Source organism: Embiotoca jacksoni, unplaced genomic scaffold (genome assembly GCF_022577435.1).
Source record: "Embiotoca jacksoni isolate LCO1_2020_lvr unplaced genomic scaffold, fEmbJac1.0.p SCAF_10, whole genome shotgun sequence".
In the NCBI taxonomy this organism is placed as follows: Eukaryota; Metazoa; Chordata; class Actinopteri; family Embiotocidae; genus Embiotoca; species Embiotoca jacksoni.
In genome coordinates this window covers 16,244,006-16,271,775 of record NW_027185230.1, presented here as the reverse complement: position 1 = coordinate 16,271,775, position 27,770 = coordinate 16,244,006, and the positions used below count along the sequence as shown (strand labels likewise).

At 41.5% G+C, this 27,770-nt stretch overlaps 1 protein-coding gene across 1 annotated transcript in view; it reads left to right on the top strand.

Moving 5' to 3' along the window:
• csgalnact1a (chondroitin sulfate N-acetylgalactosaminyltransferase 1a) overlaps positions 1 to 26,837 on the top strand; it is a 29,303-nt gene extending 2,466 nt beyond the window's left edge. The window contains exons 2-8 of the mRNA XM_069169974.1: positions 7,450 to 8,787; positions 10,984 to 11,200; positions 13,280 to 13,381; positions 21,350 to 21,528; positions 21,725 to 21,819; positions 22,040 to 22,121; positions 24,485 to 26,837. Coding sequence (XP_069026075.1) covers positions 7,974 to 8,787; positions 10,984 to 11,200; positions 13,280 to 13,381; positions 21,350 to 21,528; positions 21,725 to 21,819; positions 22,040 to 22,121; positions 24,485 to 24,780 — 1,785 coding nt within the window. The 5' untranslated portion in view covers positions 7,450 to 7,973 and the 3' untranslated portion in view covers positions 24,781 to 26,837. The remainder of the gene's footprint in view (positions 1 to 7,449; positions 8,788 to 10,983; positions 11,201 to 13,279; positions 13,382 to 21,349; positions 21,529 to 21,724; positions 21,820 to 22,039; positions 22,122 to 24,484) is intronic.
• The last annotated feature ends 933 nt before the right edge of the window (positions 26,838 to 27,770 follow it).

Sequence of the window (27,770 nt, the reverse complement as noted above, 5' to 3'; positions counted from 1 at the left end):
CCAATCTTAACCGTTATAAGCTTAAAAATCTCACATATTGAACGTAGAGCCCGACCAGCACTGGATTTTTTTTGGTGGCCAATATGATATTTGAGAGTTTTTAAAATCCTACGTGCAGATATATTGTAACATTAGCAGTTATTTGGAAGCGTGTTCACGGCCACGTCATCAATTCATGCTCAGTTCTCTCCCTCCTTTTATATCTGTTTTGGTCTCCACCGACTCCTGCAGGGTAATAACTCTTTTAGCTGCCAGCTTCTTCACTATGTCACCAGCTGGTTACCGTGTCAGTCTGAGGATTCAGCCAAACAAGCGATTCTCTGCTTCGCCTGTCTATTCAGAAGTATGCGTCTGCATGCAGATCTCAACATTTGCATCTGTTTGCTTGCATGACAGAGATTTTGAAGACAGGCCAGAGTGTGCCCAATCCTCCTCATCCTGTGCATCAAAAACAAAAGCAGCAGCAGCGTGAAGTGGTACTCCGTTGAAAAGGTTAGCTGGAGGAATTGGATTTGGCGCACATTTTTTACTTTGTATACAAGTGCCGTGTGGGTGATTGTGAAAGCGTACTCCAGTACAGTACAGGACATGATTATGGACGCTGGCTGGCCAGTGGGAGAGTTGAGAAGCGGAGCGATCGTTCTCGGGCACGGTACGGATCAGTCATACCTAATCTGGTAGTTTCCCTGAAATCAGCACTCTGAACATGAGCAGTAGAGCTGCTATCTTCTTTATTGAGAAGAAAAAAGTCAACTGTTACAGCAGTAAGAACTTTTCACTCAGCCTTCTCCGTTATCAGGATAGTTTACAAATCTACATTCTCTGCTGCAATGACCCATTTCTCCCACGAGGACCATTAAAGTTTCACCTGATACAATCAAACCCAAGTGTGAAGAAGTGGAACACAATGAGAGACTAGCGGAGAGAAAGGGAGAGGTGGAGGGGGCGGATGGCGTATGTTAACATGAGACGCTTGTCGTGGAGTGGAGGAGTGTTGTGTTTTTTTTTAGAGGCCTTCCAGATGGCACGTCGACAGGAAGGTTCCAGGGAAACCGGCCTCTAATGAATGGGAGGGAGAATCACCTGAGGGGATGGGAGACATCAAAGAAACCTTTCTCCTGCCTCCTTCTCCTCCTTACATGCTCATTGTAAACTCACTTCTTTCTGCTCTTCATTTTCTCCTAACACCATCTACCAGCATAATAGTTCCCCTCAAGAAATCAGCCTCCATTTTTACACTCATTTTTAAACATTTATCTTAATTAATCCTCTCATCTCCTCTCCTCTCCTCTCCTCTCCTCTCCTCTCCTCTCCTCCCCTCTCCTCCTCCTCCTCTCCTCCTCTTCCTCCCCCAGAGGACATTCCTCATTTTTACAGTGAGATAGCCGGAGGGCAGGTTCAGACAGAGCTGTCTGAGAAGAAGCTCTGACATCCACTGAGGTCCACATGCACATAAATGCATTAACATCGTTGACCTGTAACAAATCCGTCGCCCACTAGAGGCTGCAGGGAGACGAGACTCAGACATAGACAGACATTATGGAGCAGCGTGTAAACATTCAAGGTTCAGTGGTTTATCAGTTTGTTTGTAATGATCATAGAGGCCACTTACTTAGGACGGGTGGATGTATTGGGATGGGGAGGGGGAGGGGGGGCTGCTGTTTATAAGATTCATGCATCCATGCACTCTCATATAAACATGTGTTGAAGGAGCATCTGAAACTATGAGACTGAAGCATTTTATGGCCTTTGGACCATAACAGTTTTTTGTGTTTAGCCCATTTGCGAGCAAACATTGTAATTAAAGAGCTAATCTTGTCATAATCACACGGTTCTAATCGTCCATTAGTTTCCATTCATTTACTAACAATGAATAAAGCTGCTATTTTTATTATTATCAATGTGAAAATTTATCTTCAATTCTGCTTGTGACATGATCACATAATCGTTGAGCACTTAAAGGGGAACTCCCATCAGTGTGCAAGTCAACATAAATGTCAGTCATAATTGCGGCAGTCGTGAGTCTTCTGTGGCTCTTGAGGAGGTTTGTAAAGTCTGTGATGATGTCACCACACAGAAAGCCTGTGTCACAACATGTTGGGGAGCCGGAGTTTGAAATGGAATAACAAAGAGATGCCTATGCTTGCATAATGTAAAATTTAGGATTGAATGTTTTTAAAGGTTGACCAGACAAAAAGTAAGGATTTTGTCATCTGGATTTATATATGGGTTACGGTTATAGATTAGTTAGTAGTTAAAGATCCATACGGCAGAATCTGTAGCCGTACACCACAACTGAGATCATAAATCCAGCTGTAGTTTTCTACGCACAGACTTGAACCATTTTTTATTCAATCTGTCCCTCAGAAGTCCCACATTTTATATATTTATTTTATATAAATATGGTGTATAATGAAACACTTGCTGTTTTTGTGAATGTCGAAGGGTTGGCATGATTAGCTTTGGTTTAAGCCTAAACCTTTTTCACTCTTGTTTAAGAGGATTTGTGGGCTATTTTTTGTTTGTTTGTTTCATTTAATGCGCTTTTTGAAATGTAGTCTGGTTTAGTAAACATTTATATTTCTTTGATGTGCTGCAGAAAAAAAAAAGAATATAAAACAATGCCTGCTAAAAACAGAAGGGAAAATACTCTTAAAAATCAAAAGCACTTCAGTGAGATTATGAAAATGATCAGTCAAAACGCGATGTGGAGTTTACAGTTGAAGAGCTTAAACATGCACAAACACAGATAAGATCATTTAAAGTAGATATACAGTATCCTCTCTGTTTCCTCTTACATGCCCCTACATTTTGTATCACTCCCACGCTCTTTCATGCACGCACACCCTTTGAAAAGATCAGACTGTTCAGTGCATACATTAGTCTTTAAGCATGGTCTTGAATACCAGTTGAGAGCAAAGACAGTCTGCTCTTTAAGTCCGACAGCAGGACTGAGACGCTACATTTGTCACCACAAGAGGGTCACAAGGTCGCTTCTCAGACGCCTCAGACATTTAAAGGCCGGCCTGCGTTGGCTGCAGCACAGAGCGGAGCACACACGCAGCGATAAACTGTCACCTGCGTGTGATTTCTGCTGTACCCGTGTGACAGGCTACCAGACATGGTGTGACAGCCAAATCCCCGCAGCTCCAACTTCTCACTCAATACCTTACAAAACTGTGTGCTCACACCATTTTTTTCCCGTCTGACTCATCTGCACAAAGATAAGCACAACACTTTGAACAGGTGTTAAGAGGGTAGCATTCATATTTTTTTTGCTACAAATATAAAAGATACACAAATCCCCACATAGGTATATACACAAACTGAAGCGCGCGCACACACACACACACACACACACACACACACACACACACACACACACACACACACACAAACAAACATCCCCTATAGGCAGGAAGCTGCAGTGGGAGGTGCGGAAGTGATTTTGGAGGCTGAACCAGATGCTGCAGAGCATCGCTGCTGGGAACATCACTGGCCACCAAACACTAAATCATTCTTTCTCATCTATTATTTTTTTTTCTTCATGACAGTCTGATTATTTATTTCATCTGTCTCTCGCTCTCTCTCTGACCCTCTCCCGCTCCCGTCCCTGCATCTCTGTTTCTATTTCCAGCTGTGAGAATGAAATACGTGATAAAGGGGAAAACACATTTATCAGTCATGTCATCTTAGGAAGCGCAGGAAATGTATCCTCTGCCTTGTGTCTGTGTTGGTAAACAGACCTGTGTTTTATATCGCATGTGAATTTATTAGTTCTGTTATGCAAAAGACATTTTTTTCAAACGAGGTCTTTAATACGTGCCGAGCCGGAGCGGCATGAAAAGTGAAAGTTGAAACAAACATCAGGAAACTGTTATCAAATTAGAGAGGGAAGTCACAGCTCCTCGGAGACAGAAAACAGGAACTGTTGTGATCAATTTCACATCACGTTCGTTTTGCACTTTGTAGATGTTGGAATGGGCTGATCCTGCGAATATGTTGTAAAACAATTATAATATATAAACGTGCTTAGTGTTGGGTGAAATTTTAGCCTGGGTGTTTTCACACAGTTACCCAGTCGAGTGATGCCATTTCCATCCTGACAAACAGTGTCTTTTTGGATTTACTGGAAATCCTGACATCTTTAGTTATCGGGTCTTTGAAGTTAAAGTATCTCAACGACAAAGGCTTCTGACAACACAGAGATAAAACTGTAAATCAAGGAGGGCGTGTCTGTGGGAAAGCGCTGCATGGTGTTAACAAGGCCAACGAGTCCACAGATGCATTAGTAGTAGAAGAGGCCGAACTTAAACTGTATCATGTTAGCAGAGATATATCGGACACGATGTTCTTCCGAACAAAACCACCAGGATAAGCATGGGCACACGTTAGGTAACCACAGCAACAGGAAATTACAAACGCCTGTTCAGACATCCCATCAGCAATGAAATCAAACGTGAGCATTTAGCTGCCGGTGTTCCTGTGTTGCAGCGAAGTCTTTCCCCCGTGGGGAGTCAAATAACCGGGGCTGAATCAGCTCATTCATTCCTGGTGAGACTCAGTGGTTCGACTGTGAGTCTCTGCTCATAAATCTCAAACACAGCAGCCTCCTTTCCAGGGATGAATCTTTCTCCTATGACTTTACAACAAAGAGCGATCGCTGTGCCAAAGATGATTTGTACTTCTATTTGTGTTTGTGATGCTTTTGGCAAAGGTTTTGAGAAGAAAGATGTCTCAGCAATATCACCAGGGAAGACATATAACGCTGTCAGATACACATATACAGTACGTTATTATCCTATCAGCATGTCATATGAATTCAGTTTATGTTTTTATTAAGGCTGGAGAAAAGTCTTTATGCTAAGCTAAGCTAAGCTAATTACCCGCTGGCTGAAGCTTCATACTCAGTTATTAAGCGAAAGCAGTCACCAGTTGCAGCTTCATAAATGTAAGGCCTTTGATATTTTGTCTATTTATAACATTGTAAATGGAATATCTTTTGTTTGTTATTTAACTGTAATTTGAACTTTGAACTCTGGCAGCTTTTTCATTATTTTCTGACATGTTATCAGCTAAAAGATAAAAAAAAAAAAAAAAAAAAAAAAAAAAAAAAAAACCCCGGATAAATTCATTGTGACATTGTGACTATTTTATATTGTTTTACACTTTGTGGATTTTTAAGAGTTACGTTGGCCTGAGGTAGTTGATAAATTACTTCTGCATATCTTTAGCTGTTTGTTTGCAAAATATAACTAAAAATAACATTTGCTGTAAGCATGTTGCTCTGAATCCCTGCAGCTGAAAGCATCAGTGACTTGCTGTAGTTGGAAATGTAAAGCGGTACATTTGTTCCTCAATAAAAAGGCAAATTGCCCTTCACAATGTCAGAACTAAGAGCATGCTTTAATTTGTGAGAATGGCTTGTGATCACTTTCACTGGCATTAGTGCAAATGGAGCTGTGACAGGAAGTCATGGAATCAGGAAAGTCAAAGTCATCTGGGAGAAGTGATGTAATTACTTAAAGGAGGTTCCCAGCATGTGATCACATGGATTCAAAACTAATGAGAGCCGTTTGTGAACCAACCAAAGAAAGTAATTAAACCACTGTTAATGTCTTTCCAGATTTTTGTGAGGATTTATGGCTCCATGTAATGAATGACATCATGAGAGTTTTCCCGCAATTGAAAGGATGACACTTCATCTCAGCGGCCGCATTTGGCTCTCCGGCACCGACTTACCCATTTTTACCCGAACTCCTTCTCCTCAAACATTTTTGAAGTTGGCAGCGGAGGTCCTGCTGGAGAGACGCCCTGTCTCTCCTGATTCAGCCATCTGTTAGAGCACAGTCCAGTATTCACTTCTGCCATATACTAATCCTTTCATTAGCTTCGGCTTCAGGCAGTCCTGTCAAAGAGCTGACTGTGTGGGGAGTCGAGAGAGACCGAGACTGATACACAGAGATACATTTACAGATACGTACATTAACTCAAACCCTGAAATACCTTCCCATAAAAACATACGTATAAATATTCATACTCAAGACTCACATCACACTTTACTGTTTCTTTCTTTATCCATAAAGAAGACATAAAATCCATTCGCATCTTTTAGATTTTTGTTTAAATGCACTATGTTTAGGATGACAGCTTTAAACCATCCAGATATTTGGATGATGGATGATATTTCAATGGAAATGCTGCTGCCGTATCACCCATTCAAACATCACATTAAGTCCAAAGTTATGAGTGTTCACTTTAAGCTTTGTAAAGTTTCCTAGTGTGCACTACTTTCTACCAACAACCCTGCAATGTAGCATGTCATATTCGAGTTACAGTTGTGTGACGCTTTAGAGGCCATTGATGATCCAACTCTCCGACTGTCTGTTATACAGGGATTGATAGTAGCAGCACATATAATGCTTACCGTTGTAACTGTCCTAGCTCTGTGTTTTAGCATGCTGACATATGCTGATTAGCCCTTGAATCAAAATGCTTTTCAGACTGATGGAAATGTCATTAGTCTTGTTGTTATTTTGCCGTAAACAAAAGTAATTGAAATTTTGACTTCATAATGCAGCTTGATGAAAATACAGAGGATCATCAACATCATTACAATTAAATGTGAGGGAGTCATGAAAGTCTGCAAGAAGTTTTTGTGCCAATTCATTACAAAAGTTTCCCTGACATTTTAATTAAGCCCACCAAAGACGAAGGGATTAATCTTCTGGGGACCATGAATGTCTGTACAGAATTTAAATGTCAGTCCACTCGATAGTTTATGAAATACGAAGTGAAACTGAACCGACCAACCAACTGACATCGCTGTCCGTTAGGCCGTGCAGCTGGGGGAGCTGTAAATGCTACATGAAGGATGTAAGAGTTTTAAATAGGCATTATCTCTCATAAAAGATAAAGTACAGTATCTCAAGCAGTGTTGTGGATGAATAAATAAATGAATAGAGAGCAGTCTAGTAAAGCAGCACAACAGCCTACTTTTATACACACTTCAGGTATGAATAGATAAATGTACAGATGTGTCCCAGTTATTCTCCTCTGTATCCACCGAACACACACACACACACACACACACACACACACACACACACACACACACACATAATAACACACACACACACACACACACACACATAATAACACACACAATAACACACATTCACTATCATTTCTACACTTTTTAAGCACACACCCTGCCTCCTACACTCACACATCAGTGACAACATTGTTTTCCGGGAGCTATGGTCCTGAAGGAATGCTTTGTTTGGCCAAAGGCCGTTAAACTCTTTACCACCCTAAAACCAACATGTCAAAGCTGCCTGGTTTGTTTCTGATTTGTTACACTTTCAAATGACACAAATAAGAAAAAATGGATGTAAAGAACTATTTTATTTCTATTGACAAAATTCTCTTGTCTTTTTCCTCTGTCAGGAGAACAACATGAAAAACCCACCGCTGACCACCGAGGATTTGCTTTCTCATTAAATGTGAAATTTTCTCTCAATGCATCAGCCAGTTTTATCCGGGCTTGTGTGGCTGAAATATTCAATTATTCCAAGACAGGAAAAGGACAAAGTGGACTGACCGAGAGAGTCATAGCACATGCAAACAGATGAGTCACATATGAGTGACAGATGATGTAACGTCGTCTGGAACAGAGTCTTCCTGCTGACGATGGAGCTAATTGGACCAACAGAACCGGAGGAAATGCTGTTTTACAAGCTTTTGACTCTCATTCATTAATTTTGCCAATGACAAATCGTGTTAGAGTCTCAGGCAATTTGAGAGGCAATGACCTAATTCAGATTAAATGACCTCACACTGATAAGTAACCCGCCTCCTCCCCGGGTGATGGAACATAATCACAAATGGACTCTTATCATTGAGGCTGGAGTGTGTGAGGTTACATGACATTTCTGTGTGCGCGGCTGTTTAACTCGGACGACTGAGATTTGATGCTACATGCGGCCATGTTGCGGCGTGGACTCTTTGCCTGGGTGTCCCGTGTCGGGGGCCTGCTGGTGCTCCTCTGCTGCTCCCTGTCGCTCCTCTACGTGATGACGTGCAGCCCTCCACACTCTGACGACCCTCCGTTGAGTCATGTATTACCCCGAGCTGGACCCAACCACCCCAGCCTGGGAGGCACAGGGCCCGGTGTTGGAGCGGGGGCTGGTGGGCCTGGAGGAGCCGGAGCCGGGCCGCCCCAAAGCGGTGGTCCTCCAGGTGTCCACTCGTACCAGGTGCTCCTCCAAGAGCGCGAGGAGCAGCACCGCCTCCACATCTCCTCCTTGAAGAAGCAGATAGCTCAGCTGAAGGAGGCACTGCAGGAGAGGAGCCAGCAGCTGAAAGGAGTGCAGGAGAGCCTGAAAAGATCCGCCGGGGGCCCTTCAGATGGGCGGGAAGGAGGCGCTGGATCACAGGCAGGTGGTGGAGAAGCTCAGGGAGCCAAGAGCCAGCAGGCAGACCTCCAGGAGTTCCTGAGGGGCCAACTTTCAAAGGCTGAGGTGACCGCTGGCACCAGGTTACCCAGCGAGTACGCTGTGGTGCCATTCGAAAGCTTCACCCTGCAAAGGGTGTACCAGCTGGAGATGGGGTTGACGCGGCATCCTGAGGAGAAGCCTGTGAGGAAGGACAAAAGAGAGGAGCTGGGGGAAGTGCTGGAGACGGCTCTGCACAGCCTCAACACACCTTCGTCCCAGCAGGACAGCAGGGGTGCAGCGGAAAAGACTCAAACCAGCAAAGTCTACACACCGTCAGACTTCATAGAAGGTGAGAACACATCAAAAAACACACCACTTTACCACTATTGTACTTCACCACTTGACCTCAGCCACATGACCATGACCACCAACACGATGCTGCCTGTTGAGTTGTGTTTATGTCACACGACATGTTTATTAACAGAAGTAGACGTGTATATTACATGAATCCCTAGAAGGTCAGACATATGTGAGCGTGTTTGTGTACAACTACAGCTAGGATATCCTTCTAGTTTGTTGAGCTTGGCTCTGATCATAACCTCAGGAAATGAACACAGCTGCTCCTCATTCACAAAGGAGCATCTCTTCAAATGTAGTATTTGTGTGTGTGTGTGTGTGTATGTGTGTGTGTGTGCGTGCGTGGGCTCTTTGAAGGTCACCATCTTCAGCGTGTGAGTGGGTGGAGGTTTAAAAGTGAGTAATAGGGGCACCTGGCTCGGAGGAAATGAGCCATAGGTCTATGGTCTGTAGGTATGTGCAGCCTCTTGCATGTGTATGAGCTTGTGTGTGGTCTTGTGTAATCCAAAGTGTGTGTTTATGTGCCTGTGATTTTAATAGATGTGCATACATTTTTGTGTATTCACCTGAGTGGCCTCTGCATTTCCTCAGCGAGACAACGGGAGAGGGCAGTTGGCTTTTAATGAAACCGCAGCTCCCTCCTTTTCATATTTTGCGCTTAATTCTCCTTAATGGAGTTTAAAGCAAATCTTAAGTAAGCAGCGTTTTATCCAACCAGCCAGACAAGTGAAGTGCATTAGTCGCATTAGCGAGCTTATGAGCTGAAACTGCACACAAACACTTGGAGGTATACAAAATGAACCCGGACAGCCACCGAGTTGTGTCCTCAGGAAGAGACCGAGTGCAGCGCTGTTTGACCGAGACAGGAAGTGAAGGCATTTCGTCTAAATTGTTCAACATATTTACTAAATGAAAGCTTATCGTGTCCCTCTGGGAAATGAGGCCTCCCATCATAGGAAGCTGGCCAATTTAACAGGAAGGCCTTAATTCGAGCTGCTATCAGGCTGTAAATCTTTGCCCACAGACATCCCTCTGTTCTCCCTCTCTCTCTCTCTCTCTGTGCTTCTCCTTCTTTTTATCTGTCATCTTCTGACTCTCTTCCATCTGTCTGTCTGCTCGGCTGTGCCGAGCTCTCTTTGAAGACCATATGCCTCTTTCCAGTGATGTTTTTTCATCCTTTTGCTCTCTATCACTTTCTCTCTGGTCTTACTTCTCACTTTCTGCATCCCATTTTGTTTTTGTCCACTGACCTCACCGGGTCAGTTTACAAGTAATAGTCTTAGTACTGTCAAAGTAATTGGAAAACAACTTCTCTCTGGGGGAACAGAGATGACGTAAGTAAGGCCTGCAATAAGAAAATTGGTCTGGATGACCAGAAAAGCCTCTCTTCCCGTTCTCTCTCTCTGTGTGTGTGTGTGTGTGTGTGTGTGTGTGTGTGTGTGTGTGTGTGTGTGTGTGTGTGTGTGTGTGTGTGTGTGTGTGTGTGCGCGCGCGCAGCAGAGTGTCCTGACAATGTTTCATGTGGCCTCAAATGCCTTCTTTCATTTCCCACATCAAACGTATTTCACCATCCCGATAATGTCCAGGTTAATAGACACATGAAGACATAATGATTATACTTGGTGGAAAAATAAAAGTGCTCCTCTGAAACATTTTTATTTTTTGCCAAATTTTTAAAAGTTACATGTTGAAACCTAACCAGGAAAAACTGTGATCTTTGGCACACAGAAAACTGATGGGGTTTAAACAAGAGCCAACAAAAAAATGAAGTCTCTCTTTGACAAAGAAAAACAGAGTTTCAGGCACAGAAACTAAAATATGACTTCAGAAACTGAATATATGCAGCAAACTTTCAGTCTGATTTCTTTGCCCTGTGTTACAGTTTTAGTTGTTAATTTACAATATACCCTCTGTAATGTGTTAATAAAGTGAATATTTGCACATTACAGATGCAAGCTAAGCTAAACTAAAGGTCTTCTGGCTGTAAAATCCTATTTAATGGACAGACATGAAAGTGGTGGTTTCTTATTGAACTACTGGTGAGAAACAAAGCGAGTGCCAAGCCCAAACTGTTTCTTTAAGCAGGCTTATATGCTTTATATTATTGTTTTATAAGTAAATAAGCACGGTTACTGGATCTAAGTCTGTTTGGCGATGACATCATGTCTCTCTGCGTCTCACCCGTCAGGTATCACTCGCACAGAGAAGGACAAAGGGACGCTGTACGAGCTGACCTTCAGAGGGGAGTCGAGTGATGAGTTCAGACGCCTGGTCCTCTTCCGACCCTTCGGACCCCTGATGAAGGTGAGAAACGAGAGGGTGGACACGGCCAACGTCCCGATCAACATCATCGTCCCGCTGTCCCGCCGCACGGACAAGTTCAAACAGTTCATGCACAACTTCAGGTGAGAAGAGCTTCTCTTGAGTTCTTGACGTCTTTACAGTTTTCAATAACAAACAGAAGCAGCACAATAAATCATTCATGATGATTCCCCGTGTCGCACGTAACTAATTCAGGAAAATACGATACTCAGTGTTCCTCAAACCCAATTCCAGTGTCACATTGTAGTTGGGGATGAAGCCGACAGGTTGAAGGAGCGGAGGAGATTAGACGAAAGAAAATTATCATCAGAGAGGATGTTATTGTTGAGGGGAAACATGTAATTAAGCTTTTGAAACTGCATTTGTTATCAGTTCATTTATTTTGGTGCTGGTAGGCATAATCAGTACGTAAACACATCTGAGAGAGATTTAAATGCTTTGAACAAAAATATGAATAAAGATGACCTTACAGATCCCGGCTCCGTTTTTTATCAGTTACCTCATGACCACAGGGGAAGTAATTTAATATAGATTTTGATGCATGTAGCTAATATGCATCTTAAATACACCACATTTTATAGATTTAATCGCAAATAGATTCAAGCTCGTGTTTTAATGAGACAAGATAGTGACAGGTTTTTGATAAAGAAATGATTTAAAGGTCTGAATCTCAGTTAATGGAGCCCTGCTAGGTGATGGTAGAATGAATAACTTCTGTCACTTTTGCTAAAACTCACATTCATATTGTGACTGGCAGTCAAAACCAATCAACTAACAGCAGAATGTTCCAGCTCAGCAGTCCATCACCATCAGTTGAGGAAATGTCCTCCTTAATGTCTATGATTTATTGTGCCGCCGCTGCTGCTTATCACAGCTCTTTTTACATGGTAAATCCTGCTTAGTAGCAGTGTTGCAGCCCATTAAAATGCCCCCTGGGCGGACCAGCCGTAGTTGATATACAGCATGGCAAGAAGTGTACTTACTTGAAAGACTCGGCGAGTCGCTGAGCAAACACTTTACCCTCTCATCCATATTAAAGGTGCACGAGGAGAGACAGAGTGTGCGTGAATGTTTAGGGATGATAACATTGAGTTACTGTGTGTTTATTATAAGTTCTCTATTCACAGTCAGACTGCAAAATAGCAGCATTTTTCATGCTAAAGTGCAGAACATGGAAGTAAAATGTGAATTCACACAAAGAAACAGCACAAACCGGCCGAGTGGATTTAAAAAATGGAATCTTACTGCACAATGAACTAATTACACCAGATTTCTTTATTCGACTCTGTGGTCCCGGTGACAAATTGAAGAAAGCCCCCTCAGATCCCAGCAAAAATAAATTTACTCAAATTCACTCAAAATAATGCCAGCATTTAAAGAGAGCCCTTTATACAACAGAAATGGTAATGACAGGAAGAAATTGTATTATTCATGACTGCTCACTATCCCCAGCACATATTTTTATTTTTAAGCATCTTGCGCTCATCTAGTTGAGTTTTATGAGAATTTATTTCCCCCGTGTGCTTCTGAGTAAAATACTGGCGTGTGTGTCTTGTTTAGAGCGGTGAATTATCCGCAGCATGTGTGTGTGATGTATTTGACATATCTCCATCACCGCGCCTTCAGGCATCTCCACCTGGTCTTCCTTTTACTCTGCACCTGGTCTCTCTTTTATTCACATTCAGGCTGTATTAACATTGTGTCATAATGAGTAGGAGATAGGAATATAGCTGGAATTAAGATCATTATCAATTAATTTTTTTATGTATTATCAGGAAATAGTGAAAATAAAACACTATAATCTCCCAGACGAAGCCTTTTTATACATGTTTTGTCCAATTGTCAGTCCAATACCTGAAGAAATCAAGCTTATGATAGTATAAAACTGAAAAAAACAGACACTCTTACATTTTAGAAGCTGAAATTAGAAAATACCTGACCTTTTTTAGATGAAAGTCAAAAGCAGCCATTCAGTTCGACTAATCATTTCAGCACAATAGAGGATAAGCACAATAGAGGATAAAACCTCCAAGTTAATGCCTTCTTTTTTAAACTCCTCGTGTGATCCATGTGCTCTTCCTTCTTCCAATCACCCCCCTGCTCAGTTTAGAGAACCCTTTCATCCATAACGTCCCTTCCTTTGTGTGTTTGTGTGTATACAGGGAAGTCTGTGTGCGTCAGGACGGCCGGGTCCATCTGACAGTCGTGTATTTTGGGAAAGAGCAGATGAGCGAAGTCCGCAGCACTCTGGAGAACACGTCCAGGTGGGTTGGAGCCGCAGCCAACATCAGATCTTTGAATTAGAAGCCAAACGCGGAATATATATATATAAAAAAAAAGCAATTTATGTAATGAAATGAAAGCTGCCGCAGTCACGCGCCCTTTCAGAAGCAGACTGTGTTAAAAATATTTTTGCTATTTCCAAACATGCACTATAAAACCTCTCTCCTCTTCACATTTTATGATCTGTCTCTCTCTCTCTCTCTCTCTTTCTCTCTCACGCGACAAACACACAAAACAGACACACACACACACACACCTCCTGGCTTGGCGTCCTGCCACAGCCAGTCGTCTGTCAGATGAATAATTGAGCAGTGTGCCACCCATGCTGAGGAGCTGAGAGCCACCAGCCAACACAGATAAATTACAACAGGCCTGTGATCATCCCTGACTCACGCTGCCCTATCACACGGCCCTCGACACCCACACCTTGGGGGATGGTCGCCGTCGGCTGATCGGGAGTCAGATCCACCGGGGATTGAGACAGATTCCCTGAGAGGGTTGCCATGGTGACACTTGTCGATTTCCCAGCCTCGAAGGGTTTTTGTGTGGCCTTGAATCCGTCGGACTATCTCCAGTATCACACAGCGTCTCTTTGTGTCTCCGCGCTGAGCGGAAACTGTGGAGATAAAAACGCCAGCGTTGCATAGCCTTAAAGTAAAGCGCACAACGTGAAGTGTAACGAAGGCAAATTCACAACCTGTGAATGTGCAAAGAAGAAAAAGCAAAAAACACACAACAAAGCTGTAATTTTCTTGATTTTTAGTGTGGGAGCATTCATAAAGTAGTGAAAGAGAAGGTTCTCGTATATAAGAGAAACACAGAATGGAAAACAGTTGGAGCTGAAGTGAAGGTGCAATCAGTGAAAGCAGGGAGCTGAATAAAGTAGTGGCCTGTAATTTCTTTCACTGAGCACCACCTCTGCTTTGAACTCTTTCAGTCTTTTTGTATTCTTCTCACAGACTAACAATGCATTCATCAGTTATGTAGCAGCTTATCTGGGTGCGAATCTGCGCCTGTAATCAACTCTCTACTCCTCTTTTCTTTTATCTGGTTTTCAGACTGTGGTAGAAAATGAATGGGAATCAGCATTGGAAGATAACTACCTCTGGTTCCATTATCTGCGACCCAAAGCGGGCACATACAGTAAACCCACAGATGCAATCACAAACTACATTTTGGCTCACAGGGGACGGTGCAGCTGCAATTTAGGATTATTTGTTATATTTTATGAATGAATAGTCTATAATTGCCCAGAAAACAATAGTATCCCATCAAAAGTTAGCAGATACCAAAGCAAAATAATAAAATATAACACACACTACCGCTGTGCATTGAATACTAATGATTACGCTAATGATGCGAACATGCTGATATTACAGGTGCAATATTTTTCATGTTCACCATCTTACATTGACCTTTCAGCATGTTAACATGTAAAAATTAGCACTAACCGCAAAGAAAAAAAGGTTCCGGGTTCGATTCCGGGCCTGGACCTTTCTGTGTGGTGTTTCCTCCCACCATCCAAAAAAAAATTATGCATCTCAGGTTAATTGATGATTCTACAAAAAAAAAAAAAAAATCAAAAATAATTGCCCGTAGGTGTGAATGAGTGTGTAAATTGTCTTTGTGTTGGCCCTGTGACAGACTGGCGACCTGTCCAGGGTTAGCTGGGTTTAGGCTCCAGCCCGCCCCGTGACCCTGCTCAGGAAAAAGCGGGTATAGGTAATGGATGGATGGATGGATGGATGGATAAACGCAAAGTACAGATTTGTCTGATACGAATGTTGTTAGTTTTGAAATAATTAAATCCATGCTGATGATGCTGGATGAAAAGTAAGGGCCTCAAGTTGTATTGTATCAATTTGGGGTCATTTAATTTTAAGAGTAGCTTAAAGAATACATTTATTGTCAGAGTATTTCAAGCTAATGGACGTATCGGCCCACACATGCAATGCAAATGCAATCAAATGCTTATTTTATTTAGTTTTGTAATGAACTAATCCTGATTCCAATTTAACCCTAAAAACCAAGTCCAAACCCTCAAAGAAGAAAGAGCTGTTTCTTACGAGGAATAAAGCTAAATTGGTTCTCACAAAGACACGCTTCAAATGCAAGTACACACACACACACACACACACACACACACACACACACACACACACACACACACACACACATCTTAGTTCACAGACAAGTCAATATCACATCGCAGCACTGTTGGAATCATTAGTGGCTGATAAGATTCTGCGCTGCCCTTCCAACAAATTAAATTCACCTCCACAAACTGGTTTAGTTTTTGTCAGCTCACAAATAACCTCTAGCTGTTTGTGCTGTTTTTTTTTTTCTCAAGTCACATTGCAGTCCCACTCCATGTTTTTAAGTAGCTGTGTCCCTGCTCAAAATCATTCGAGAGGTATTTACATGACCATCAACCACCAATATAAACTATTCGAGGCAAATTTCCCATGAGCCGAACAAGATCTAAATTGTCCTGGATCTCCACCAGCTTTCTAACCCCTAAACAAACCCTTGGCAGATTTTGTTTTTTTACTGCATATGATAATTATTCTGCAGTACATATCAAAAGCAAAACCAGTTCTATTGTGTCAAAAGCTGAAGCAAACAGGATATTGGCAATAGAAAGCAATGCTCCAGAAAACCAGGGCCTCCGTCTTCAAGCTGTCTGCCAGACTCCAGGGATGTCGTTTAAAATAGAGAGAATGAGCCGCCGTACTTTCAAATATATCGCTTACACATCCACACTTCAAAGCGGTGAACTCAGACTCAAACCATCTGGGGGCATGTAAGTTTCTGAGCCGTACATGCTCAAGTATAACGATTCAAAACGAGTGGAGATAGAGAGGGGAGAAACAGATATGGAGGGAGGTTGTGTGCAGAGGAGGGAGAAGAATGAGTGATGTGTTCTAAGGAGATAGCAGTCAATACATATGAATAATTACAGTGTTTGAGACACAGAGGGGAGACAATGGCTGAGGGGGAAAACAGCAGGAGAGGAAGAGGTGTAAAGATAGGATGTGAGGCTGTTGAAGAAACACAGATTTTTCTGAGGATGGAAGAAGAGTGTCAGCGTAACAACCATATGGAGGAAATTGTACAGAGATAAAAGAGGCAAGAAATTTAGGGATACAAAGAAACGAAGGATGAGACCACTCTGTGCCTCCTTCAACGTTCACCTATCTTTTTCTCGTAGACACTCGCCTTTCATTCAGTTCAGAGACGGGTCAACTATTCTCTGAAGAGACTGACAGATCCAAGGAAGCGGGAGGATAACGTTGAGCAGAAGTTGATTGAGAGAAGATTATGAGCGGATGAAGTGATATCCAAATCATAGATGAGTTTTAAAGCTGTCCAGCATTAACAGACCCATTTTGCAAATTGCTCAGCATTATTAACTTGTGTAGCTGTCTTGCCTGAGGGCTCAGCCGGAGAATGATCACAACAACTCTGCATTTTTTATAGCCTACACTTACCTCTCCATTACACCCACAGACTGCCGATTCCCCAGCTCACTATGAAAGCACAAGGTTGTTTTGTGTTTTTCTTCTGCACAACTGTCCAAAGAGGATACACCGGCCCCCGTGTTCTGTAAACAGCACACAGGTGACAGCCAAACAGGAAATATGAGTCATTTAAAATTCATGGCAGGTAGAAGACAGCTGCTGGCTGGTGTTGCTGCAGCGGAAAATATTGAGATGATGAGTAAATGTAAGCCGTTTAACTTCTGGCGATGAAAGACGAAAAGACGAAGGCTTTGTACAGGATGTCGCTCAAAATATGATTTATGTGCACCTCTGATTGGATTTCCGATCGTATGTAGCAAGTTTGACAAAAATCACATGAAATTGGATTTTGACAAATCTGTTTTTAAACTACGTTGATATGAGGTTTGAAATACGTTTCAAATCGCATCCCATCTGTTTACATCCGGCTGCTCTGATTGGATTGAAGATGTTTTGTGTTTTTTATGTCTGTGACTTTTGCGCCACTTAAAGTTTACATGAACAGGAAACATGTGGATGGAGCCTCCTCCTTCTCACGTGGTGCCTCATTATTTTTTTTTTTTAAACTTGCACCATGGCTATATGTTGCTATTTGGTAAATAAGTAAACCGATTTCGTTGCCCTCCATTTTGGTTTGTTCACGTAAACTACTTCTACAGCAGGACACAATTTTATCAACAAAGCAACTAATGCGGAAACAATCGAAAACAAGGTTTGGCACTCGGGCACACGGATCTGATCACTTGTGATTTATAATGCAGACAGACAGTCTGCACAAAGCCTGAGAGTTCATACAATGACAAAGTGAACATGCTGATGCTAAGCAGGTGCAATGTTAATAATGTTCACTGTCTTTGTTTGGCTAGTTAGCGCGCTAATTAATTGTGAGGTCATAAACCAAGGTTTTTAACAACTTTCAGTTTTGACCAATAGAGGGCGCTTGATGGCGAGTCAGGAGCCCAAATTTATCTGGAGCAGAACCTGAATGTCTGCATCAAATTTGACAGATCCAACATGGTTGGCGGTCCTTGAGAGGAAGTCACCAAAAGTCAGCAGGGTTCATCCTCCGGCGACCATGAATTTCAGCACCAAGTTTGGCAACATATCCTATTAGATTTCGACATCTGAACCAAAGTGGTTGACCGACTGACGTTTCCACCCATAGATTCGTGCAGAAACAAACACGCTGCTCTCTGGTATCTAAGAAACGTGTTCGGAATGCAAAGAAGCCTGAATATGGCCGCATATTGGGAACCTACCGTCAAGACTGTATTCAGCGAGCACCAGATCTGCAGTCAGTCTTCCCCTCCCCGTCCTGACTGAGCAGAACTAACAGGATCAGAACTGCTGCTGAGACACAACAGGATCATTCTTAACAGGCTTCTCGGGCTCCTGACACAATTTCAACAATTCAGCTGCTAGGAGGTACCAGCCATCACGCCTACAGTAAACAAATTCACTATTTTAGGCCATAAAAAGGGGCAGTGATGCCTGTGGGTGAGAAGGAAGAAAAAGAGCAGATATAAAAAGTAATTTAGAAAACAGGGATTTCGTAGATTAAGTGGAGTTTTTCATTTCATTTGACATTCAACGGTGGCGACTGCGTTCATATTTTTGAGCTCGTAGTTAGAACACTCATAATACACAAATATCCGCCAGCATTATTTATGCAGCTAATGTGCTCAGGCCAACACACACCATGCACTCCTGAGGATGAGTAAAAGATCAATGAATAAGAAATGAAGAGGTCATAAAGACTGGAAAGAGGAAAACAGCTCGGCTCTCTCCAAAGGTAAAATCTACCTCTGAAGCTCACTAATTACTGTGTTATCTTTTATTCAGTTGAAAACCAAATTGTAAAAAACAAGTTAGCTGGAGGTCCGATTTTTTTTTTTTTTTAACTTTTGGCCGGAGCCAAGGCAGCTGTTTCCTTCACTTACTGTCTTTAGGCAGCAGCATATATTACCATATCTTATCGCCCATGTCCTCTCCTTCTGCATATCAGTTATAAATATTGGCTCTTCAGACAGATTTACATCAATTGAGTTTCCCTCCAAAGTGTGTTATTGTTTAGGGCCCCAAAACACACCACGAGTATGCAAATAACTGCTGTAAAACAGGACTCCCAACACGGCCAGGAATCTGTTTTACAGAAATAGTTTGACATTTTAGGTAAGGTACGCTTATTTACGTTCTCACTGAGAGTTACATGAGAAGACTGACACACTCACTCAGTTTAACTTAGCACAAAGACTGGAAACTGCTTGCAGGTATAAGAGTGGTAGAGCTTTCTAAAAAGTGAATATGAATATCCTCCAAAATGTGAAACTTTTCCCTTAAAACAGAAATAGTTCAAATGGAAAAAGGACATAACGTTTTCGTCTCAACAAAACCACATACAATCTGGAAATGAATTCATGAATCAGGATAAAAATGAATTTTGTTTTCAACCGCTGTAATAAAATAAAATCATATTAGTGTGGAAGTAGCCTCAAATGTTTATGGTTTTCTCTTCGTCGCTGACAAATGAACTTCCTGCCCCATTAAAGTTGAGCCTGAATCAACATGTGAGAGTAGCTGCTGTTGCATTAACATTGTTTGAGACAAACACAGCTATTGTTCTCCGTCTTTGCCATCTGTGGACGGTTCAGTGCCAGCGGGTGGGTCCACTTCTCCCGGGACTCTGTGCAGACACTGAAACAGATCGACTGTGTTTGCACTCATCAGCCGTTGACAGACGTCGAGGCCGTGCGATGATGCACCGACTGACTGACTGACAGACAGACAGACAGACAGCACATGAGCACAAATGGACAGGTACATGAGGACATCTTATAATTTTAAACATCTGAGAGTTTCACTTAGTTTTGAAGTCATATTTGGGACATGAAGACATTGTTTTTGTGGCCCAGTGGAGTTGTTGTTCAGGCAGACGAATATGAAGCTCGTAACTGGTGTCACATTTGTGTTTCTCTGGCATTTTAGGATCAAAAGGTTTCATCATGTCTTATTTATGGTGAGAGGCTGAAAGGACGGGAGCGAGACAAAGGCTTTTACTCAGTAACAAACGTGAACAAATATACTGATACACACTATTTAACGCCACAAACGCACACAGAGCAGACAGATGGAAATGTGGAGAGCATGATTCAAGCCGCCTCAGGCCAAATGTTTCGCCAGGTCATCCTGGTTTTCTCCAACAAAGCTGTGTGTGTCTGCCTCTGTCTACCTGCCCTCTGCCTACTGTTTTCCATGTGTTGTGTTGGCCAACATCACATAAATGGAGGATGTTCCATCCCGTTTGTTTGACTCCAGAATGACACATTCGAACCAGTTTTTTTCTCAGTATCCTCTGACTGAAATCGGTGGAAATGTGTGCGTAAGCTTGTGTTTGAGTCTGAGTCTCTGTATGCGCATGCATGAGAAAAGGATTAGTCACTAACAGTACGAATTGTTATGGGTGAGGAAAAACCCACAGCTGTGTACATCTGGATCCAGCTGTTTCTTTTTACTCACACAACAGTCTTGGAAAACGGCAGGCCACTGATGGAGAAGGCAATTTTTTTCGGTTCCAGTTAAAGCTTGACCAAAATCAGAGTGAGAAGAGCCTGAGTCTGGAAGATTATTTGTGAGGTCATTATATTTTAATTTTTGGGTTGAAAAAATTCTAAAAGCACAAAAGACAGAAACAGGATTATAAATAATAAAGGTATTTAAGATGGGTTTTGGCACAGGATTCCTTTTATAAGACACAGCTTCTGGATTTGGTGAAAATGCAGGAGTCACCTTCAGGGCCTCATTTTTTCATTTTACAATTATATTTCATTTAGAGTCTCAAACCAAGTAGTTGTTACAATAAATCACCACAAACTGATTTCTAGCAAGTGGAAATGTTTTGCAAAATGAGAGAAACATTAAAACTAAACAGAAATAATAGATCAGAAATACAGTTATAGTTCAGTGATAGGTCGCCCAAAGTATAATGAGGGAAATTAATGTGCAGTAGGGAAATTAATCAACCAATGACACAGAAGAACAGCAGTTCAGTTTTAATTTATATCTAATATATCAGCATAAACACAGTTGTTAATACAATATATACATACAGTAAAAGGGAGCTATGTAGAGGTCAAGTACTTGAATAACTAGTTTCTAATAATACTTATGTAAAGTGAGAAATATTCAGAATCAGCAAAAGAAATGAGAAAAATCTTTCATTGTATGTAAAAATGAAGATAAAATCTGTTTCCTTTCCACATCTGCTACAAGAACAGTTTCACCAAGAAGAGCTTGAATAAGATCTTTTGTTTCAAATTCATCCAAAATGTAATCTCCTTTTTTTTTTTTTTTTGTTCTTTGTCCGCTTTGTAAGATAATTGACTCCTTTTTCTCGGTCTGACCGCTCTTTTTGTCTCTGTGTATCTACAGGGAGGCAAATTTTAAGAACTACACACTGCTGCAGCTGGACGAGGAGTTTTCTCGGGGGCGGGGCCTCGACGTCGGGGCCCGAGCTTGGAAAGGAGGCAACGTGCTGCTTTTCTTCTGCGATGTGGACATCTACTTCACCGCCGACTTCCTCAACACCTGCCGACTCAACACACAGGCTGGTGAGACGCCGCACACACACAATACAACAAGCCTTTCAAGCCTCAGTGGTCGTATTCTTATTATGACCAGTCAAACTGTATTTGTAGACATCTAAAATCTAATGAGAGGTGATCAAGTAAAACCTTGTAAATGGTAAATGGAGTTGCAACACATTCCCATCAAATCATGGCTGAATTGTCTGTCTCTGTATCTCAGGTAAAAAGGTTTTCTACCCGGTGTTATTCAGCCAATACAACCCGTCTCTGATCTATGGAGGTCCTGAGCACATCCCACCTGTGGAGCAACAGCTGGTAACAAAGACCAATCATATCTGTCTTCTCCCTTTCCCTTTTACAAACTCTGCACAAGCCACTTGTGGAAAATTTCCCACTCAGTGTGGGGCTACTATTGCTGAGAGGTTTGGAAATATGTCCCCCTCTCCAGCTGCTCAGCGTGCAAATCCACCAGTGTGTGTTGAAATGATATATTTCTTTTCATGAGCTCTCTAAAACTCTGTTATTTTCCTCACAGGTGATTAAGAAAGACACAGGATTCTGGAGGGATTTCGGTTTCGGCATGACCTGCCAATACAGGTCCGACTTCATCAACATAGGTAAATCTGACAGAAGAGCAATATTCACATGCACTGCAGTCGTATCTATCACAGCATCTCAGCAAAGCAGGAATTCATAAAGAGTGGCTGTTGGGGGTTGATTATCAGTGTAGAGTTACATAACACGGGGAAAAAATGGGCTTCAGGAAAAGCTAAAAAAAAAATATACACACTGCGATGCTAATGTCGCCACAGCTTAATGGACATGAAAAACATCAGAGCACAAATGGCTCGGTATTACATTACCTTTCTTAACAGGGAAATTTCATTATATTACCCTCCATGAAACAGCTCTGAGCAGCAGCGGCGTATATTAGCATATCTCATCGCCCCATGTCCTCTCTGTCTGCGTACTGGGCGAGCAATATTGGCTCGCAAGACAGATTTACATCAATTTAGTTTCCCTCCGAAGTAAAATCAATTAGAGGCTACAGTGGAATTCAGAGTGTTTTTATGTTTAGGGCCCAAACACACACACACACACACACACACACACACACACACACACACACACACACACACACACACACACACACACACACACACACACACACACACACAAATATTCCCACTTAACTGTGCCAAACTGTGATGTTTGAAAGTCTGTTTTAAACTAATAGTTTGACATTCTTGGGAAATACCTTCGCTTACTCTCTTTCTTGCGGCGAGTTTTATACCAGTGAGTGTAGTTATTTATGTTTCCAAGTTGACCACAAGACTAGTGGCCGAAAGTTAACTGTTAAACTACAACCGTTGACTGTATATAAAAGTAAACTTGGCTTCTGAGTATAAAATAACCACTGAGTCCCACTAGAGGTGACCTCCAAACGGCCTCCGGCTCCATAGACTCCCATTCAACTTGTCTCATGAAATACAAAGCCATTGAATTTTTGCCACTTGTCATTTTGGTGTTGTTAGCTAAAGTCACTCCTTTTTGTTCGTTTTCTGTCGGTTCTTCTGAAAATAATCCGTCGTTAATTAGGACCATAGGCCTCAAAAAGATGTGTTGTTTTTTTTTTTTTCGGGGGGGGGGGGGGGGGGGGCGTGTCTGTTTGATTGACAGGCCTGTGGTGCAGTCAGGTTTCCACTATCGGTGGGCGGGACGTAGTGTCGTCAGGTTTCCAATCAGATCGGGTCAGACCCGCCGCTCGCGCCTCCCCCGGTTCCTCCAAATATGGTCACTTCCTGCTCCAAACGGTTCCGAACTAGCAAGACGGAGACGCCCAATATCCGAACCTGAGGTTTCATTACGACTGTTCACAAACCAACGGGTGACGTCACTGCTGGTTCTCGCTTGGTTACAACCAGCTGCATCTGATCTTGGCTTTACTTAGCTTAGCATAAAGACTGGAAACAAAGGGAAACAGCTAGCTTAGCTTTGTCGGGAAAAAAATTCACCTACCAGCACCTCTGAAAAGGCAATTCCAGCAAAAATGCCGAAATGACACGTTTACGATGAAGTGACAAAAGCCAAGGAGGTGAAACTTTACCAAGTCATTTCCTGACGTCGCGTTGAACTCTGCTTCCATTGAGGAAACGGTGTTTGTTGTTTACAGCTTGGCGCATTTTGGCACACATGATACGGTGGACAACGCCAGTTGGTTAAAAGCTGCTCCATTAGTTTCAAAATGAACCCGAGCTCTACGCTCATGAGGATGCATCGACTGGAAACAATCCTCAGTGGAGCCGTCTTTTCATGCAGTGAATTTAGGTCTGGTACCACCAGGCTCAGCTGTTTCCCCCGTTTCTACTCTTTCTACTTGTTACAAGATGAGTGTCTAATCTCTTCTCACCGAACTCTCGATGAGAAAGGGAATCACGCGTCCCAAAAATGCCAAACTATTCCTTTTAAAGCATAATTTAGTCGTGCAGGTTTGTGGTCTTCACTACACCTGAAGTATTTTCAGGCCATGAGTGCACATGCAAAAAAACAAACTAAACAATTCATCAGTTCTGCTCATATTTCTGTCTTATCTCTGTTTAGCCCTGCAGCTCGAGGTAAAAAAAGAAAAGAGACAGACGGCGTAATCAAAATAAAAACTGCGGGGGGAGACACAAAGTGCGAGCAAAAGCAGGCGCGAGTGGTTCAGACATCTGAAGATGCAGGTTTAAACACGTGTGGTCAAAAAAACTGCTTTCCATCAGTCCAAAATGTCTTCACCGCCCCCTCAAGAAACAACAAACCAGGCAACGATAACGATCACATTCTGCAAACACTAATCAGGAGTCATAATCGGCATCCTCTAAGAGGAAGTGAACACATCACTGAAAATATAAACTGCGCAGAAACTGTTTCTATATAAAGGAGACGATGATATCCTCTCATAAAAAGTCCACGTCACATGTCTGTTCTGTTCTCTCAGGAGGTTTTGACATCGACATCAAAGGGTGGGGCGGTGAAGACGTCCACCTCTACAGGAAGTACCTCCACAGCAATCTGCTGGTGGTTCGAGCGCCGTCCCGAGGTTTGTTCCACCTGTGGCACGAGAAGCACTGCGCCGATGAGCTCCCGCCCGACCAGTACCGCATGTGCATGCAGTCCAAGGCCATGAACGAGGCCTCGCACGGCCAGCTGGGGATGCTCTTCTTCAGGCACGAGATCGAAGTTCACCTCCGCAAGCAGAAACAACAGCCAAACCCGAACCCCAAGAAGACATGAAGGCTGGCAGCCGGTCGGGTCGTAACGACCGCAGTGACTGCACAGCAGGTGAAACAGAGCAGGCGAACCGCGCGAACTGTTGGGAAACACACTCATTCACTGTCTTACAGAGATTTAGATGCAAAGATGGAGACACTCTTGCAATCTGCACAGAAAATATGACGCTACAGACAGAATAATGTTTAGCTTAGCTTAGCACAAAGACTGGAAACAAGGGGAAACTGCTAGCCTGGGTCTTTTGGAAACTAGAGTCAGGCTAGTTGTTTCCCACCGCTTCCAGTCTTTATGCTAAGCTGACCACCTGCTGGTTCTAGTGATTTTATTTCATTTTTGGGGCTCGGAATAAGCAAAAAAGATAAAACATGTTGATCGGTAAGCTCTAGAAGTGCTACTAGGTGAATTTTATTTTTTCACCTTTGTAAAAAGCCAGCTGGCTGTTTCCAGGCTCTATGCTCAGCCAAGGTAACTGTCTCTGAACTGTAGCATTGTACGTAGCATGCAGATATAATAATGACAATAATAATAATAAACTTTATTTGTATAGCACCTTTCATACAAGAAATGCAGCTGAAAGTGTTTTACAGCAACAGAATTACATGGTGTTTCACATCAAAACAGATATAAAGGAACATTTTAAAATATAGAAAAGAAATGAGATTCATGAGAACAGATCAAATGCATAAAATTAAACACAAATAGAGTTCAAATATAAAATAAACAATATGCATTTTAAAGGCGCGGTAGGTAGTTCAAGTGCAGGCAAGATATGGGAGTTGTGTCAAAATTCTCATCTAACTCTCTGCTAGAAAGCAAATGGGGGATTTTTCTAAAATGTCCAACCGTTACTTTTAATGCAAAATGTGAAGACTTTTTACTTTTTAATGACAAAAGATGAATTAAGAATGACGAACTGCTCGAGGCGTGGATCTACACGACTGACGTGGAGTTTTGTTGGACAGTTTTAAGCAGATCTCCTGTTTCATGGACCTGTAATTTAAGGTCTTTTTAAGCCCTTTCAGAAGAAAACATGGAGCCTCACTTTGTGCCTTCTGTGAATAAAACCTGAACTCTTGTCTCCTCTGGATGGCCAGTAAAAACTGAACCTCCCTACAGGTTTTGTATGAAGGGAAACAGAGCCACCCAGTGGACTTGAAAATTAACAGCATGTTGGTGAACAATCAGTGAAGGACTCTTTTAAAGCCTGGGATGGCCTTGTAAGAGATGTTTTTTTGTTTTAATAAATTATTGATCAATAATCTTCATTTCTTTATTTATGTTTGTAACTTTTTGTAAAAGCTACAAGTTTCAAGATGTTTGCTTTACTTATTCCAGCCGCAGTGGACAGTATTATGTGTAAACTATTTACCTTTCTAATGAAGTGAGAGTTGTGTTGAGTGAAAGGAAAATATGGCATTAATGAAGTTATCTCGAGGTATTTTCCAGTGAAATGACTGTTTTTCTCAAAAGCCTGAGATGTTTATGGCCACAATGTTACGAAAGATAAATACATTTTTAAATGTTTAATTTAAGATAAAATATACATAAACATGTACTTTTGTTTTTTTGTTAATTTGCAAACACACAAAATAATGTATAGATAAAGTAAATTCAAATTATCGACATTGACGATGACTTGATGAAGTCGGAATGAGATTGTTGACTTTAATATAAAGATTTTTTTTTGTCAATCAAATGCGACTGTCAGAAATGTAAACACTTACAAAAAGATGGAGAAAAAAAATGTGACATTACATGTATTGCTGTAGGTTACCATCTTTATCAACGGCTCAGATGGCTATTGTTTTGTTTGATTATAGTCATCTATAAAGTGTTTCTTCTGTCTTGAAATTTTGTTCCAGCACTTCTTCAGTCTCAGAGGAAATCAAAATGAGATGTGTTTTTGGTGAATGACCAAAAGAGGCACTTCTTGACTCGTGTTTTTATTGTTTTCCATTGAAGCATTCCTTAAAATATCAGATGAATTTCTTGAATTTTCAAGTCACTTTTTTCACTTAATGTAATTTAGTTGAATAAACAATTGTTGTGCATTGTGTTTATTTTCTTGTAGTATCTTCTCTTTGAGTCGTCTACTGCAAGTATCAAGTCTTATCCAACAATAAGGTGAACTGGAAGAGAGAAAACTTGTTTTTGCTTCTTTATGAGCACATTATAATACAGAAATGTAATGTATATATCTATTTTCAGTTACTTAACATATGGATTATAATTATTAGAGGGTCATAAAATAATTACAAACGCATTAAAGAAGTTTTCAGTCATGCTTAATGTTTTTTTTCCCCCCAAAAAAGTTAAATTACTTACACAATGATTCTTAAAATTACATCATGAATCTATACATATGTAAATTATACAGTACGTGTAAATTGAAGCAAAAAGCCTAATTTCCCAGATTTTATAATTATCTACTGGTTAAATTTTGATTGTTTTTCTAGACAAATTAATGTGAAGCTGAATTAAATACGGTTTTCTGCCTGAAAAATTAATGTGTTACTTAATAGGTGATGGAAATGACTGAAGGCTTGAACCTATTATTTATTGATTTTCACTTTTTTATTACTGTAGCTTTATCTCCAAACCTCTAGATGGCGGCAGTGAGCTAACAACAATGTCAGGTGTGATTATTGCTGGTTAACTAATCTTTGTCACATGCAAATATATAACTGTTTTCTTATGTGTTTTAAACACTTACAAATACATTTTCTGAATTTCTATGGTACTTATGTATTCCTTTTTTTTTATTGCAGTATTTTTACATGGACATTGGAAAGCGGAACCAAGGGAAGTGGAGTTCCTCTATATTGATCTCAAAGAGGGATATTCTTAAGCAAAATATGGGTGAAAATCACACAATTACATTTTGGAAGAAAGTGTATATCTTAATTCTCCACAAACCAGTCAAGTTGCATCTTAAATCCATGTCTGTCCAGAAGACTGGAAACCTTGTTTAGAAGGAGGCTAACGAAATGACT